Source organism: Cladophialophora bantiana (genome assembly GCF_000835475.1).
Source record: "Cladophialophora bantiana CBS 173.52 unplaced genomic scaffold supercont1.9, whole genome shotgun sequence".
NCBI classification, from domain to species: Eukaryota; Fungi; Ascomycota; class Eurotiomycetes; order Chaetothyriales; family Herpotrichiellaceae; genus Cladophialophora; species Cladophialophora bantiana.
The window spans coordinates 738,059-752,436 of NW_015971583.1; the positions used below are offsets into that span (position 1 = coordinate 738,059).

Below are 14,378 nucleotides of genomic sequence, written 5' to 3' on the forward strand. Positions count from 1 at the left end.
AGGATTTACTATTTAACCAAGTGCAGCAGCTTGTAGCTACTGCCGAGGACGAAGAGCCCAGTGCGGGGAACCTCTGGTTGATAAGGCGGATAAGGATATGTAAGAGACCCAAACCCTTCCTTTCCTGGTTAGCTGTCATGTCACGTGTTGGGCTAAGCCCAATTAGCTATCGTATTAGCCGGCCACACGGAAACATCCACTTTTCTCCTACTTCCAGCTCGCACAATCTCGATACGTTTATGCGTTTCACGCTACAGCAACTCTTCACAGCGGAAAGTATGTCTTGCTCACAGCAGCTCTGGAGCCGCCCGTCACAGCAATCCAAATGTAGCGGATTCTGTGGAAGAGAGTGAGGTTGCGTCCCTAGATCCGGCCATGTTCCCGAGGAATGCTGCCATTGGGGGCTGTCTTCACGGTCAATCTAAGCTATCCCAATGATCTGAGCTGTCACAATGCAGACACACCAGCCTCCCACGCAGCACGAGTTTGCGCTCATCGAGACTCGCACGACTCCTAGGACTCTTGCGCATCAATCTGGGGCAAGAGATGCCCGAATTAAAACCGCATGTGCGGAATGCAAGCGAAGGAAGACCAAATGCGACGGCACGCATCCGTGCTATTCTTGTCGATGGTACAAGCAACCTGAAAGATGCATCTATACCTTCTCGCGACCTGCGCTGGTTCTCAGTCGAAAGTGAGTTTCCAACTGGTGCATCCGTCGAGTCCATGCCATGGAACATGAGTAACCGAGAACAAGGAATTTCGAGTCTGTTCGTCAACGCCTCGAGACCACGACCGATATTCTAGCAAAGTTGTTCCCTTCGCCATCTATTGATGCCCTCAGCGGTCTCTCACGCGAGGAACTACTCCAACGAATTGGCTTATCATTCGAGAGCAATGCATCCCAAGATGGACCCAGTCGAGGAAGTCTTGCTGTTACTCTACTACCTGTCGAAACCGGATCCCAAGATAGCCGCGGCAATCCGATGGACCAAGATGACACAACTTCCAGTGTTGGTCTAGACTCCCAGCAGCAGGACGATGCTTCCTCCGAGGCCGGTGATGATGTGAATGCTCTCTCGGCAATGTCCAATCAACCTTCATCCTACGTTGGTCCGTCCTCAACAATGCAGATGTTCCGCACCATACTCAGAATTGCTCCTGAGTCGGTAGGCCAACAACAACCTACCCAAAGTCCTACAACTAGCCAACGAAGTGCGTCGTATCGGTCTCCAGAGGTCAGCCACAGGACCCCACCGTCTCTCCAAATGACCGAGAGGATTGGCATTTTGATCGATGCTTATTTTCATTGGATCCACCCGGCCACTCCTATTCTTGATCAGGCCGAATTCAGAAGTGTTGCCTCTGCTGGAACTCGAAATGACCCTCCGTGGCTTTGTCTTTTCAACATGGTGCTGGCTCTAGGTTCCATTGGAAGCACGAGGACCGACTCCAGAGAACACCTCAGCTATTATCACGCGGCGAAATCCCATCTGGACGTAGAGGGCCTTGGAAACAAGAGCTTCGAAACGTTGCAGGCTTTGATTCTCATGGCCGGCTGGTACAACCATTACCGAAATCGGCCGAATCTTGCGTCTGCGCTTCTTGGAGCAGCGTTTCGCATGGCATACGCTCTGGGTCTTCATAAGGAGCAGCCCAACAGCAACCAATCTTCTGAGCATCAAGAACTGAGGCGGAAAATCTGGTGGAACCTCGTGGTCCTAGATTCGGCTGAAGCTGTAACCTTGGGCCGTACCTTGGATACCAAAATATTTGAAAGCGAGGTCAGATATCCCCGAGAGGTCGGGCCAGATGTAAGTCCCCCGCTCTTACGTGAAGAGTCCCCCCTCTTCGGGTATCAATTGTCACCTTGCTGATAACTTCAATCGTCAACAGGGGAATGATGTTGTGGAAGCCCCATCGCCTTCCTCTACTTTAGTCATAACCATCGGATTCTCGCGTATCATGACAGACATCCAAAGCCGATTGATGACATCGAATACAGTGCCGTTCGCCGAATCACTCAGCCTCGATGCACACCTGGTGGATTGGTACGAAGCTTTACCGACCTACTTTCACAAACTGGTGGGAATGAGCAACTCTGCCATATCACAGCCGTCCTGTTTGGAATGCTTTGTGCAACCGTTTTTGACCATCAGATGGCGCTACCTCAATCTCAGGATGCTCTTATACCGACCCAGCCTTATGGAGGCCGTTCTCCATCGGATCTCCTTTGGCGGGCTTACATCGGACCAGCGATTGTGCGTACGAAAGTGCCTGACGCTGTCCGGGGAAACCATTGATTCGGTGAAAGCAAGGTCGTCGGAACTGCCGAACCAATACATTGCCTGGCCGTCGACCTGGTATCTGTTGCAAATCTGCATGGTCCCTCTTCTCAGCTTGTATGTGTTCCGGGAGGATGGCAATGAAGGTCATTCAGAGACCGACCCTGTTCATCATCTAGGGTTTAGGCATCCGGGCGGCGTCAAAGACCAAGTTCGACAGATTCGAGACGAATGCCATAGGCAAGTCCAGGCCACTCTGCGCTTGATGAAAGAGATGGAGCCGTGGGCCGTGGCGTCGGGCAAAATGCATGACTTGATCACACATCTGTACGAGGCGAGAGACCAGCACCTGCGCGTCTGGAACAACAGCGATGAGAGCCCGATGATTGTTCTAGGATCTCCAGAAAATTCATCGATGCAATCATCGGAAGCGATGAACGCAAGAGCGTTGCAAGCTGACCGTGCAAGCATGAACCTCGGCGGCCCAAATCTAAGAACTGCCAACCCTTTGCAGGCCGATGGCGTGGTGGTCCCCTCGAATGGTCTAAATCCAGCTGTCGGCATGGCCCAGTATAGCATTGGGGTGCACAGCAACAATTCTACAACTACTAATCTCAACCCGTCGTCCGAGCAATTTCCAAGAGACTTCACGATTTACAACAGCTTTGCTTGGCCGAATGCGACTTTGGAAAGCCTTTTTGACTTGCCGGATGATTTTCAATACATGAACCAAGGCATGTTCGGAATGGGATGATGATTTTAATCTGTATCTTGTTAACGGATCCTTCAACGAGAGCGATATTTGAATATGGTGTCGCTTCAAGATGGCTTGATCAATCGTGATTTTGTGTCTGTGTGGAAAGCCTCCGAATTCGCGTGCGTACTTCAGACAATGAGCATGGTCACATCGTCAGAAGGTATCGAATCTTCTCGAGGACCTAGTAAGGAGTTGATGGCCTCACGCACCTTCACGCCTGGGGAGGTCATAGTATGCAAGACCACCTTTGGTCTTAGGTGGCCCTGTTTAGTCATTTTTGGCTTCTCCGTCATGACCTTTTTGAGGGGTCGGCAATAGTGCCGTATTTGATGAATGGCGGTGCCATATTGGACACTCCGGAGCTGGCAAAATCGGTGAGATATCTTCTTCTCGCGGCTTGCTCTCCCACAGATATCCCAGAATCCAGCACTCTTTACACAGCCCTCAGGGCGGGATCTGACACGGATGGCCCTGTGCGCAAAACTCGATCTTAATAGGGAAGGGTCCTACTCCGATACGTATCACAGGCGACAGATGACGGTGACTTAGTAGAAGATGTCAGGCCGAGGGCGCAGATCACTTTTTGAGACGCTGGGTCCGACATCACTCGAATGGAATCATGGAATGGGAAGAATAGTGGTGATGGTGGATTTTCAAGCCACCGTAGTTTGCCTGCGTCAAACATACGCTCCATACTTCTGATTCGCAATCATTAGCCCGTGATATATATCGGCATCAACGAAGTTCGAGTACTGTCATACGTCCAGGTCAGCACGAAGAGAAGTCATGAACATTGACGTGGGTTTTGATGATAGCATTCTCGACAGTGAGGAAATTTCTGGCAGTCAGTCAGTCCAATCCACCATCTCCAAGGCACTGAGAGCCACGTACGTCGGGTCGCGTGCCGAAATACCCGGGCTATACCCAGCACCGTCTTTACATAACCACTTTCAAATTCACGGTGTGTGGCAGACGTCTACCCTCGATGCTAAGTGAACAATAGATGGTTAGTCAGGCCATCCTAGCACCCCTGAGAAGTCGTCGTTCAACAAGGCTTTGAAGAGCGAAGGGTATCAAACAGTTCGTTTACTCTTGCGGCGTTTTAGCGCTCGACTCCGTTTTGCGCTGTAATAGCAGTATTATAGTAGGAGAGCAGAGTGATTTGGCCAAATCGTCCAAATATCATGGGAGAAGCAACCACGTCCTTGCGCAAGAACACTCTCGTGTTCGAAGGACGGCCCGAGTCCGAGTTCACGCCCATTCTCCAGTCGCGGAAACAGGCCCGTCTGGTATGCCTAGAAGAGCACGCGGTATCGCCATACCCAACCCCGGCGATTTCGTCCACCTTCGGGACATTCAAGCCGTCGTATGTGGCCGGCCTCAAAGACCGACTAGGGGACATCGAACTGCGCGTCAAGATCATGGACGCCAACAATATCGGCGCGCAAATCATTTCCATGAACCAACCGACGGCCCAAGCGTTCCTGAAGCTGGACGAGCAGCTCGAGTGGTGTCGCAAGTCGAACCAGTTCGTCTACGAGAACTACTGCCAACGGTATCCGGATCGGTTCTTCGCCTTTGCGACTCTCCCGACTCAGAGTGGCGAGGCTGCGGCGGCGGAACTTGAACGCTGTGTCACAGAGTATGGATTTGTAGGGGCCATGATCAATGGTTTCACAAACACCTCGGATCCCACTCAGGGGCTGTACCTTGATCATCCACAGTTCGAGAAACTGTGGGAAGTCTCTGAGCGGTTGCGGAAGCCGATTTTTATTCACCCCCGTGTGCCATTGGCTAGTAACATTAAAGTGTTGGAGGATATGCCTGTCTTTCATGGCGCCCCATATGGCTTTGGCAGGGAGACGGTGGAGCACGTCCTCAGACTGATGTATAGTGGCGTCTTTGATCGGTTTCCTAGGTTGAAGATTTGTCTGGGTCATATGGGCGAAGGGTTATCTTGGATCTTGCCGAGGACGGACACGACGTTCAGGCTTTATACCGCTGGTAAGTGTCATGAAGTTGGTTACTTCTCCGTCTCCCGAAGAGTCGCGCAAAAGATTGCCTTGGTGTCACCGCAATAATTCAGGTTTCCCGATCCAAATGGGGCTGACCTTCATTTTCTTCCTATTAGAAGCGCAAGGCCCCAAGAAAAAGCGCTTCCAGGACTACTTCCAGCAGAACATCCTCCCCAACACTAGCGGGATGCCTAGGACGGCGGCCCTAATGAACCTAATCGCCGAGTCGCGGGTCGAGAATATCATGTTTGCCGTGGACTATCCTTACGAGTCCATCGCCGAGATGAGGGCCTGGTTCGAGACGGTGCCCATATCCGACGAGAACTGGAGAGATATCGGATACCGCAATGCCATCAGGTTGTTTGGGCTGCCTCTCGACTATGATTAGTGGTGGACTTGGGTGAAATAAAGGGCACAGCTTTATGAGGGACAGCAAACTTCGTGGCTGATTGACTTGGCAAAATGAACAAATATATCCAAGCATGTCAGATCAGAGTACGATGAACTCTCTATACCTCCACAGGTGATTGTTGGAACAGCTGGAAGTGGATGATCACCACCAACACCGAAGCATGTGTTTGTGACTCACGAGACAAGACGGATAAAGGGCTTGGGCAGAAATCCAGCTTGAAAACCATGCACCCAATCTTGGTCGCTCATGTGGATGTAAGCGATGTGATTTGTTCTGCTGTCTGGTGTGGAGTGAAGCAGCGAAGCAGCCAAAGATGGGCACATGATGAGGACCTGTCCAGAATCAGAAGAAATACCGGACTGAGCCAGATTCTGACATGATGCAGCTGGATGGCAACAATTGAAGCCTAGGCTGAGTGTCTTATTTCAGTCGGGTCGTGAGGGTTGGCGTGGTGGTGGACGGTGTACGGCACTTTGGTCAGGGGCAACTTTGAACTCGGGGGACTCGCCAGGCCAAAACTTTAACTGAAGTTCACGCAACGTCAGGCACCGGGACGCGCCTACGAGCCTTTAACCAACTTAGCTCAAGCCACACCAGAAGCAGGCATGGCCCCCGGACTCTACGCCCTCCTCCAGCCCTGGGCCTCGGCCGCTGACCCCCAGCAACCACCCCCCACCAGAGCGGCAGCTGCCGGGTAGCTTGTAGTTAACTGTTCGAGGCACTGGACCCCTGGACCCCTCCGTAGATCCCGCTGGAGATCCCTGGGAGGGCTGCGCAGCTGCAATAATAGTGACATGCCTGAGCACCAAGGCAATCACCTCGAGCAATTTCAGTTCTTCATCCTCATCCTTCCTCTACAAGTACAAACCATCCTCTCCTCTTCGCCGCAGTCACCCCACAGCCCAATTTTTCCGTCACACGCGCTCACCCAGACAAACATAGCCAAACATTCGCTGGCCCAACATAGCCAGACATTCGCTGGTCCAACAAGAATCCAGCGATAAAGCCGCAGCTACAGCAATGCGCCCTATCACCACCGTTGGCACCCTAAGCGAGCCGTTAATCCTCCGCGACGTGTCCTAGCCTCATTCTACCGCTTCTTCGTTTGTACCTTGCTGCCCGATGAATCCACAATGGTTGACTCAATGTCAGTTGCTACAAACCAAAAGACTGTCACGCTACCTGATCATAGGTTTTGCAAAATGAGTGCAATATTGTCGTCTTCAAGTATCTCACCGACCCTCACCTCTACAGAGTTTTCTCATCCTCATGCTCGCTTAAAATTTTCCCGCAGGCGCAAACGCAGACGAAAGACGCATACCTGAAACTATCTCAGCGTCACCGCCTCTTCGTCAAATCCCCTTCTCCACCGCACAATACTTACACTGCAGCACGACCCCTTCCACTCCCCTTGACACCATGGCATCTGAGAAACGTTTACGACGACTATCCCAGACGAGAGCCCGACCTACCGGAGCCACGAAACGCTCCTCGAGTCTGCGGCGGGTATATAACCGTTTCTTTCATCCAGACTCACCGGTCTCCGAGTCTGAGGAAGCCCCGGTCGTACCCGAGTCGAGCCAACGTCCACTGTCCGAGATTGAAGTCCTTCAAGGTGAACTGCAACAATGTCGCCAAAATCTCGAGGAAGCCAGGGAGATGGTTATGTCTCAGGACCAGGAGCTGACGACCTTGGAGAAAAATACGCAAAAGATGGAAAGGCGTTACAGGGAGAAAGAAGCTGCACTGCGGCGGCTGAAAGCGTCATTGGAGGAGACCATGGTTGCTGTCGTCGTGCAGCAGATTAGAGATGCCCAGAAAGCTGAACGGGAATTCGTCAAAGAAGAGTGTAATCGTGAGCACCAAGCGGCTTTGGAAAGCGTACACCACAAATACAGGTCACGGGTCGCCATTTTGTCCCAAGAGCTGTCGGACTCTCGCACAGCAAATGAGCGGTTGAAGGCAACCTACGAAAATGAGGTTTCTGCACTGCGCACCGAAATCGCTTCTCTAAACACCGACCTAGAAGCGGCCAAGGCCGCCATTGTCGAAACCACTGAGTCGCTAAAAAACGTCCAACTGGCCTCAACAACCGCTCTGGAAGAGACGGAGAAAGCAAATGCCACCTTGCGAGCTGAGCTCGAATCTCAGATTGCTTCTCTCACGGAGGAATTGAACACTGCCCAGTCAGGGTTGCAAAATGCCGAGCTGAGCATTGAAGATCACACCAAACGATACGAGGACCTGCAAAACACCTCCTCAAGAGCACTGGAAGATGCAAATGCGAACCTGGCATCCGTTCGCGCCTCATTAGAGGCTCAACTCGAAGCACACGCCGCAGAGCTCTCGACGACCAAAGAGGCCCTCGAAACCTCGTCTAGGGACAGGGAAGCCGACAGGTCGGCACATCAGATCGTCCAAGACGAGCTCGCCGGGGCGCGTAATCAGATTGATGAGCTGACGAACGATCTGCAAGATCACTCGATGTCAAAAGCCGCCCTCGAAGAGAAAATCGCCCAGCTCCTGACTGAGCTTGAAGCATTTGAGGCTTGCAAACAGGAACTGGAAAGCTCCCAGGCTCAAGTAGCAGATTTGACAACAGAACTCTCTTCGTCGCAGGAAGCAAGAGAAACTACCGAGGCACAGGTAGCTCAACTTTCCGCCGAACTCGAAGCTTACATCCAGCTCAAAGCAGAGCATGAGGCTCAAACGCAAGAGCTCGCGACCACCAACGCGAAGGTTGCAGATTTGACAACCGAGCTTGAAGCCTTCGATGCTTGTAAGAGAGACTTGGAAGAAGCTGAATCAAAGATTGGTCATCTCAACGCTGAACTTGAAGATCATGACCAGCTCAAAGCGGATCATGAAGCATCCAAACAGGAGCTCGAGGACATTCAAGCCAAAGTTGCGGACCTTTCAACAGAGCTGGAAATCCTTGAGGGTTGCAAGAGAGATCTCGAAGAAGCTGAGTCGAAGATCGGTCATTTGACCGCCACTCTTGAAGATCACGAACAACTCAAGGAGGACCACGAGTCTTCCAAACAGGAATTGGAGAGCGCCCAAGCTAAAGTAGCAGAGCTGGAAAGTCAGATTGAAGGAACTAAAGAGAGCTTGGCCACGGCCGAGTCACGGATTGCCCAACTCGCGGAGGAACTCGAGGGCTATGCTCAGCTCAAACAAGACCATGAGAACGAAAAAGAACGTTCTGCGAGCCTGCTTAGCGACATCGACCGCCATGTTGCTGCTGTGACTGAGGCAGAAGGGCGACACAAGGAAGCAGAAGCGCGTGCTATTGAGGCGGAAGAGAAACACGCCGCCGCACTCCAGGAGCGGGATCAACATGCTGCCGCTGTCACAGAGGCAGAAGAAAAATTGAAAGAATCTGAAGGGCGCGCTGCGGAGGCGGAGGGGAAACACGCAGCGACGCTCGAGGAGCTTGAACAGCATAAGGCTTCTGTGGCTGAGGCCGAATCACGTGCTGCTGAAGCCGAAGAGAGACACGCCTCCGTACTTCAGGAGCTGGAAGAGCATAAGGCCGCCGCAGCCGAGGCGGAGGAGAAACAGAAAGAAGCTGAAGCTCGCGCTATTGATGCAGAAGAGAAGCATGCCACAGCCCTCCAGAACCTAGAGCTGCATAAGGCTACTGCGACGGAGGCGGAAGAGCGACAGAAGGAAGCAGAAGCACGTGCCGCTGAGGCGGAAGACATGCATAAATCTGTCCTTGCCGAGATCGAGACGTTGAAAGAAAGTCTTGCGTCAGAGACTTCGGACCATGCAGCTACGAAAGAGCACAACGAGCGGCTTACCCGAGATCTTGAAGAGGCTTCGAATTCTCATCAAACGTCGCAAGCTTCTCTAGAAGAGGCATTGGAAAATATCGCCGCCTTAAAGGAGCAGACTAAGTCGCTTGAGTCCGAGATTGCTTCCATTACCGAGTCGAAGCAGGTCGATGCAGAACAGTTTGAGGCGCAACAAGCCAAGCATGCCGAAGAACTAGCAGCAGCCAAGGACGAGATCTCAAATCTTGAGGCAGAGAAGGCGAAACTAGCTGACGGCGTCGAAGCCGCTGATACGGCCAAGAAAGCTCTCGAGGAAAAAGTTGAAACTCTCGAAGCGGAGAGCTCCAAGCTTTCTACCGAGCTCGAAGAGACCAAAGCAACAGTGCAAGAGCAGGAGGGAAAGCTTGAAGCAGCAGTGAAGGCACATGCCGATGCGCAGAAACAGCTCGAAGAGGCACAAGCGGAAGCTCAAAAGCAGCTTGAAGAAGCTCGAGCCAGTCAACATTCCGCAGATGAAAAGTGTGTCGCTCTTGAAACAGAAGTGAAGTCGCTCCAGGACTCCAAGGAAGAACTAGCAAAGAAATGCGAAGAAATGGAGGCAGGTCAGCACGCCGCAGAAGAGAAGGTTGCGGCCCTGGAAGAGCAGCTCAAGGCGCTTCAGGACTCCAACGAAGAGTTGACAACAAAATGCGAGAAGCTCAAGGAGACAGAAGCCGCTCTGCATGCCGCAGAAGAGAAACTTGCTAGTTTTGAAGAGCAGCTAAAATCGCTCCAAGACATCAATGAAGAACTGTCGGCGAAGTGCAAAAAGCTTGATGAACTGGAGACCGAACATAACGCCGTTCAAGAGAAAGCCAGTGCGCTCGAAGCGCAGGTGGAAACAATTCAAGCATCAAACAACGAGCTGACGACCAAGCTTGAGACCACCGAAAGTGCCAAAGCGGCAGCGGAGAGCGAGGTGGAAAAGCTACAGCAAGAGCATGCGTCAACCGTCGATGGACTCCAACAGGAACTCTCGTCCACCAAGGAAGCTCTCGAAAAGGCAAAAGAAGAGGCAGCCGCGTCTGTGGCGGAACTCGAAGCGAAATTGGCCGCTTCTGATGCTTCCCACCAGGAGGCCCAGGAATTGCTAGAAAAGGTTCGTGCAGATGCAGACCAATCCAAGACTGAAATGGATGAGAAGCTTGTTGAGGCAGAGAATGCCCTGAAAGCTGCCCAAGAGGCGCTGTCCAAATCACAAGCTGACGCTGATGCCTTAACCAGTGATTTTGAGCAGAAACTGGCCGACGCGCAAGCTAATAAGCTTGCGGCTGAGGAGGAGGCGGTCAAGGCGAGAAAAGAACTGGAAGCCGAGCTTGCCGCAGCTTTAGCCGAACAGAAATCGGCCGAAGATGCGCTTGCAGAGATCAAGAAGGAAATGGAGATCGCTGAAGAGGCCAAAGCTTCACTCGAGTCCAAGCTTGGTGAGGCAGAAAGCGCCACGGCAGCTGCTGAGCAGCGCGTTACGGAAACCGAGGCCGCCAAGGCCGAGTTGGAGGGAAAGGTGAAACAGGCCGAGGACGACAGAACCAATACTGAGCAAGAGCTCCAAACAGTGAGAGACAGGTTGGCGGAAATCCAGAGAGAGCTTGAGGCTGTCCAACAGGAGAAGGTCAGCGTTACCGAGCAGTCAGCCAAGGACCTTGAAGCTAAAGAGACCGACCTGAGCGCTGCGCTTGCCTCCAAGTCGGAACTCGAAAGCCAGCTTAAGGAGATGGAAGCAAACCTCGAGGCTGCCAGGAAGGCTGAGGATGAATCCAATGGTCACTTGAAAGAGCTCGAAGTCGAGCTCGAGGCCCTCAAGGCTCAAGCAATTGACATCGGCAAGATGTCGGAAGATTTGGACGCCAGAGAGCAAGTCATCCAAGAACTGACCACCAGAAAGGATGAAGCCGAGGAGCAGCTAAAAGACACCGAGGCTAAGCTTACTTCTTTAAAAGAAGAGATCGAGGCGCTGAAGACATCGACGGAGTCCTCGAAGGAAGAGGCAGCCAAGCACCTCGAGAGTCGAGAGCAAGAATTCAAGCAACAATCGGAGCAAGCTGCTCAGGAGCTTAAAACGCTGCAAGCCGAACTGAAGTCCAGAGAAGATGAGATCGCAGGCCTCAGGGCTTTGAAGGAGAAGATGGAAGAAGAGATGGGAACTTTCTCATCCCCACCAACCTCGCCCGACCCGGAAGCGATCGAGGACAAGACATCAACCGTGGCCACTGTCAACGGTGGACGTAGTCGGAGGAGGAAGTCCAAAGCCAAGGTTGCTGATGACAGCGACGCTGCGAAAGCAGATGCGGATGACGAGGGACGATGAACTGTTTCTATCATTCATGAGGGCCGACAGATGAGGCGATGTATTTTGCAAAGCATGTTAATGGTGATGAGTGATAAGGAACGATATGACCTTGATGGGTTTGGCGTGGCTTAGGGGGGGACTCGAGGAGTGAAAGGTGCATCAGTCTATGGGTTTTGCATGGTAACATACTGCATTGGAGCAGGCGGCCGTCTCCTTGATGTCGAAGTATATACCTACGGACATGAGTACGGACGAACGGAGTAGCCTTTTCATCATACTGGAATGATGACCTATGATCCGCCGGAACCTGCTCGGCGGCCGAATGCTCCGCCGAAATGCGCTTCTCCAAACATGACATCAGGAAAATCTCCCTCCGCATTATTTGTCAATGGCTCGATTTGCCGTCAGGCCTGTCAAGATGACGATGCACGACACGACCAGGATTTCAAATTATTCAAGTTATATCAGCCTCCCCGTCCTCGTCAATATCTTCGCCCTCGCCGTCTTCACTACCACCTTCTGCATGCTCCTCCGACGCATTTCTCGTCTGTCTCATCCAAAAGCGCCTCGACCATATCATAACCCCGCTCCCGTTACGCGGATGAGACTCGCCCAGATGTCCTCCCATATTACGAATGGCCATACCAATGGCTCACACACCAACGACGAATCTGATGCCACGGCTACACTAGCAGATATACCGAAATCGAACACTTTCACCTCGAAACTCCCTCCAGACCCGCAGTATCCCACGCCGATCGACTCTCACAAAGCCCCTCGACAGAAACTGGGTCCTCGTATGGTGCGAGGGGCGCTATACACATTTGTCAGACCTGAGCCGACCGAAGAACCCGAACTCCTGGCAGTCAGCAAAGCCGCACTACGCGATATTGGCCTCGCCGCAAGCGAAGCATCATCTGAAGAATTCAAACAGGTCGTCGCAGGCAATAAGTTTTACTGGGATGAAGAGAAGGGCGGTGTATATCCCTGGGCGCAGTGCTACGGCGGCTTCCAGTTCGGCTCCTGGGCCGGACAACTAGGTGATGGCCGCGCTATTTCGCTATTTGAGACAACAAATCCAAAGACCCAGGTCCGCTATGAGTTACAACTGAAGGGTGCGGGCAAAACACCCTACTCGCGCTTTGCCGACGGCAAGGCCGTTTTGAGATCGAGTATCAGAGAGTTTGTTGTGTCGGAATATCTCAATGCCATTGGCATACCTACCACTAGGGCTCTATCATTGACGCTGTGTCCCAAATCCGAGGTCGTCAGAGAACGTCTTGAACCTGGTGCGATTGTCTGCCGCTTTGCTCAAACGTGGCTGAGACTAGGCACATTTGATCTCATGCGATCAAGAGGTGACCGGGATTTGATTCGCAAGACTGCGACCTACATTGCTGAAGATGTCTTTGGCGGGTGGGACAAGCTGCCAGCTGCCTTGCCAGCTGACACTGCGCACGCTCATCTCGATCCGGCAAGAGGCGTTCCCAAAGACGAGATCCAAGGCAAAGAAGGCGCCGAAGAGAATCGTTTTACCAGAGTTTATCGCGAAATCGTGCGAAGAAATGCCAGGCTTGTGGGCATGATGCAGGCATATGGATTCATGAATGGGGTGCTCAACACTGACAACACGTCGATCTATGGTCTATCGCTCGATTATGGGCCATTTGCCTTTATGGACAACTTTGATCCTGCCTACACACCCAACCACGACGACCATATGCTGAGATACAGCTACCGCGCACAACCGAGCATTTTCTGGTGGAACCTTGTTCGTCTGGGCGAGGCCCTCGGTGAATTGATTGGTGCTGGGGATAAAGTTGACGACGAAACATTTGTTGAAAAGGGTGTGCATGAAGATTTCGCACCCATCCTAATCAAGCGCGCCGAGACCATAATTGACCAGATCTCAGACGAGTACAAGGCGGTCTTCCTGAGCGAGTATCGCCGTCTGATGACGGTGCGACTAGGTTTGAAGACTCAAAGAGAGAGTGATTTTGAGAAGCTGTTCTCAGAACTGCTCGATACAATGGAAGCCTTAGAGCTTGACTTCAACCACTTTTTCCGTCGCCTGTCCTCGGTGAAAATGGACGACGTCATCACGAAAGAAAAACGTGAAAGCACAGCCGAGAGATTCTTTCACCGAGAGGGCGTCACTGGTCTGAATGAATCAGTCGAATCTGGGCGCGAAAAGGTCGGACAATGGCTTGACTCCTGGCGCGAGCGGGTGGTTGAGGATTGGGATATCACTGACGAGACCACGGCTTCCGCAGCAGATGATCAGCGAGAGAAGCTCATGAAGAGCGTCAATCCCAACTTCGTGCCCAGAGGGTGGTTACTGGATGACATTATCGACCGAGTACAGAACAAGAAAGAAAGAGATATCCTGAAGGGAGTCATGGAGATGACACTGGCTCCGTTCGAGGATGGGTGGTGCTGGAATGAGGAGATTGAGAAGAAATATTGTGGTGATGTGCCTAGATTTCAGAGGGCCATCCAGTGTAGTTGTTCGTCATAAACTAGATATGTTACCTTGGGCAAGAGCTTCCCTTGCTGAAGCTCGGGACATCTTGGTATATCGCATCCGCTGGTCAAGTAAGCACCAAGCCATATACATTAATGCTACTACAACTTCCAAGGCTTTCTCTCGCTTATTACCATCCGCAGGATCACAATTAGAGGTATCGTTATTCTATCCATACCGAGAAGTATAGCCGTAAAACTGTGCTAGTAATAGTTGACCAATTGAGTAAAGCACTAAACATTCATTCAGCAAAGTGTGATGCAAGGGGTCAAGCGCC

At 52.1% G+C, this 14,378-nt stretch overlaps 4 protein-coding genes across 4 annotated transcripts; all 4 read left to right on the top strand.

Moving 5' to 3' along the window:
• Window positions 1-452: 452 nt before the first annotated feature.
• On the top strand, window positions 453-3,039 carry Z519_06563 (uncharacterized protein; the record flags this gene model as incomplete). The annotated part of the gene is made up of 3 exons (XM_016764302.1): window positions 453-694; window positions 758-1,814; window positions 1,897-3,039. The coding sequence occupies 3 exons, from the start codon at window positions 453-455 to the stop codon at window positions 3,037-3,039; spliced, it is 2,442 nt and encodes an 813-aa protein (XP_016619384.1).
• A 1,187-nt stretch (window positions 3,040-4,226) lies between these two features.
• Z519_06564 (uncharacterized protein) lies at window positions 4,227-5,445 on the top strand (the record flags this gene model as incomplete). Its single annotated transcript, XM_016764303.1, has 2 exons — window positions 4,227-5,046; window positions 5,174-5,445. 2 exons carry the CDS (start codon window positions 4,227-4,229, stop codon window positions 5,443-5,445), a joined length of 1,092 nt encoding a protein of 363 aa, XP_016619385.1.
• Window positions 5,446-6,888: 1,443 nt separating this feature from the next.
• Z519_06565 (uncharacterized protein) lies at window positions 6,889-11,595 on the top strand (the record flags this gene model as incomplete). Its single annotated transcript, XM_016764304.1, has 1 exon — window positions 6,889-11,595. The coding sequence occupies one exon, from the start codon at window positions 6,889-6,891 to the stop codon at window positions 11,593-11,595; it is 4,707 nt and encodes a 1,568-aa protein (XP_016619386.1).
• A 400-nt stretch (window positions 11,596-11,995) lies between these two features.
• On the top strand, window positions 11,996-14,095 carry Z519_06566 (uncharacterized protein; the record flags this gene model as incomplete). Its single annotated transcript, XM_016764305.1, has 1 exon — window positions 11,996-14,095. The coding sequence occupies one exon, from the start codon at window positions 11,996-11,998 to the stop codon at window positions 14,093-14,095; it is 2,100 nt and encodes a 699-aa protein (XP_016619387.1).
• Between the last annotated feature and the right edge of the window lie 283 nt (window positions 14,096-14,378).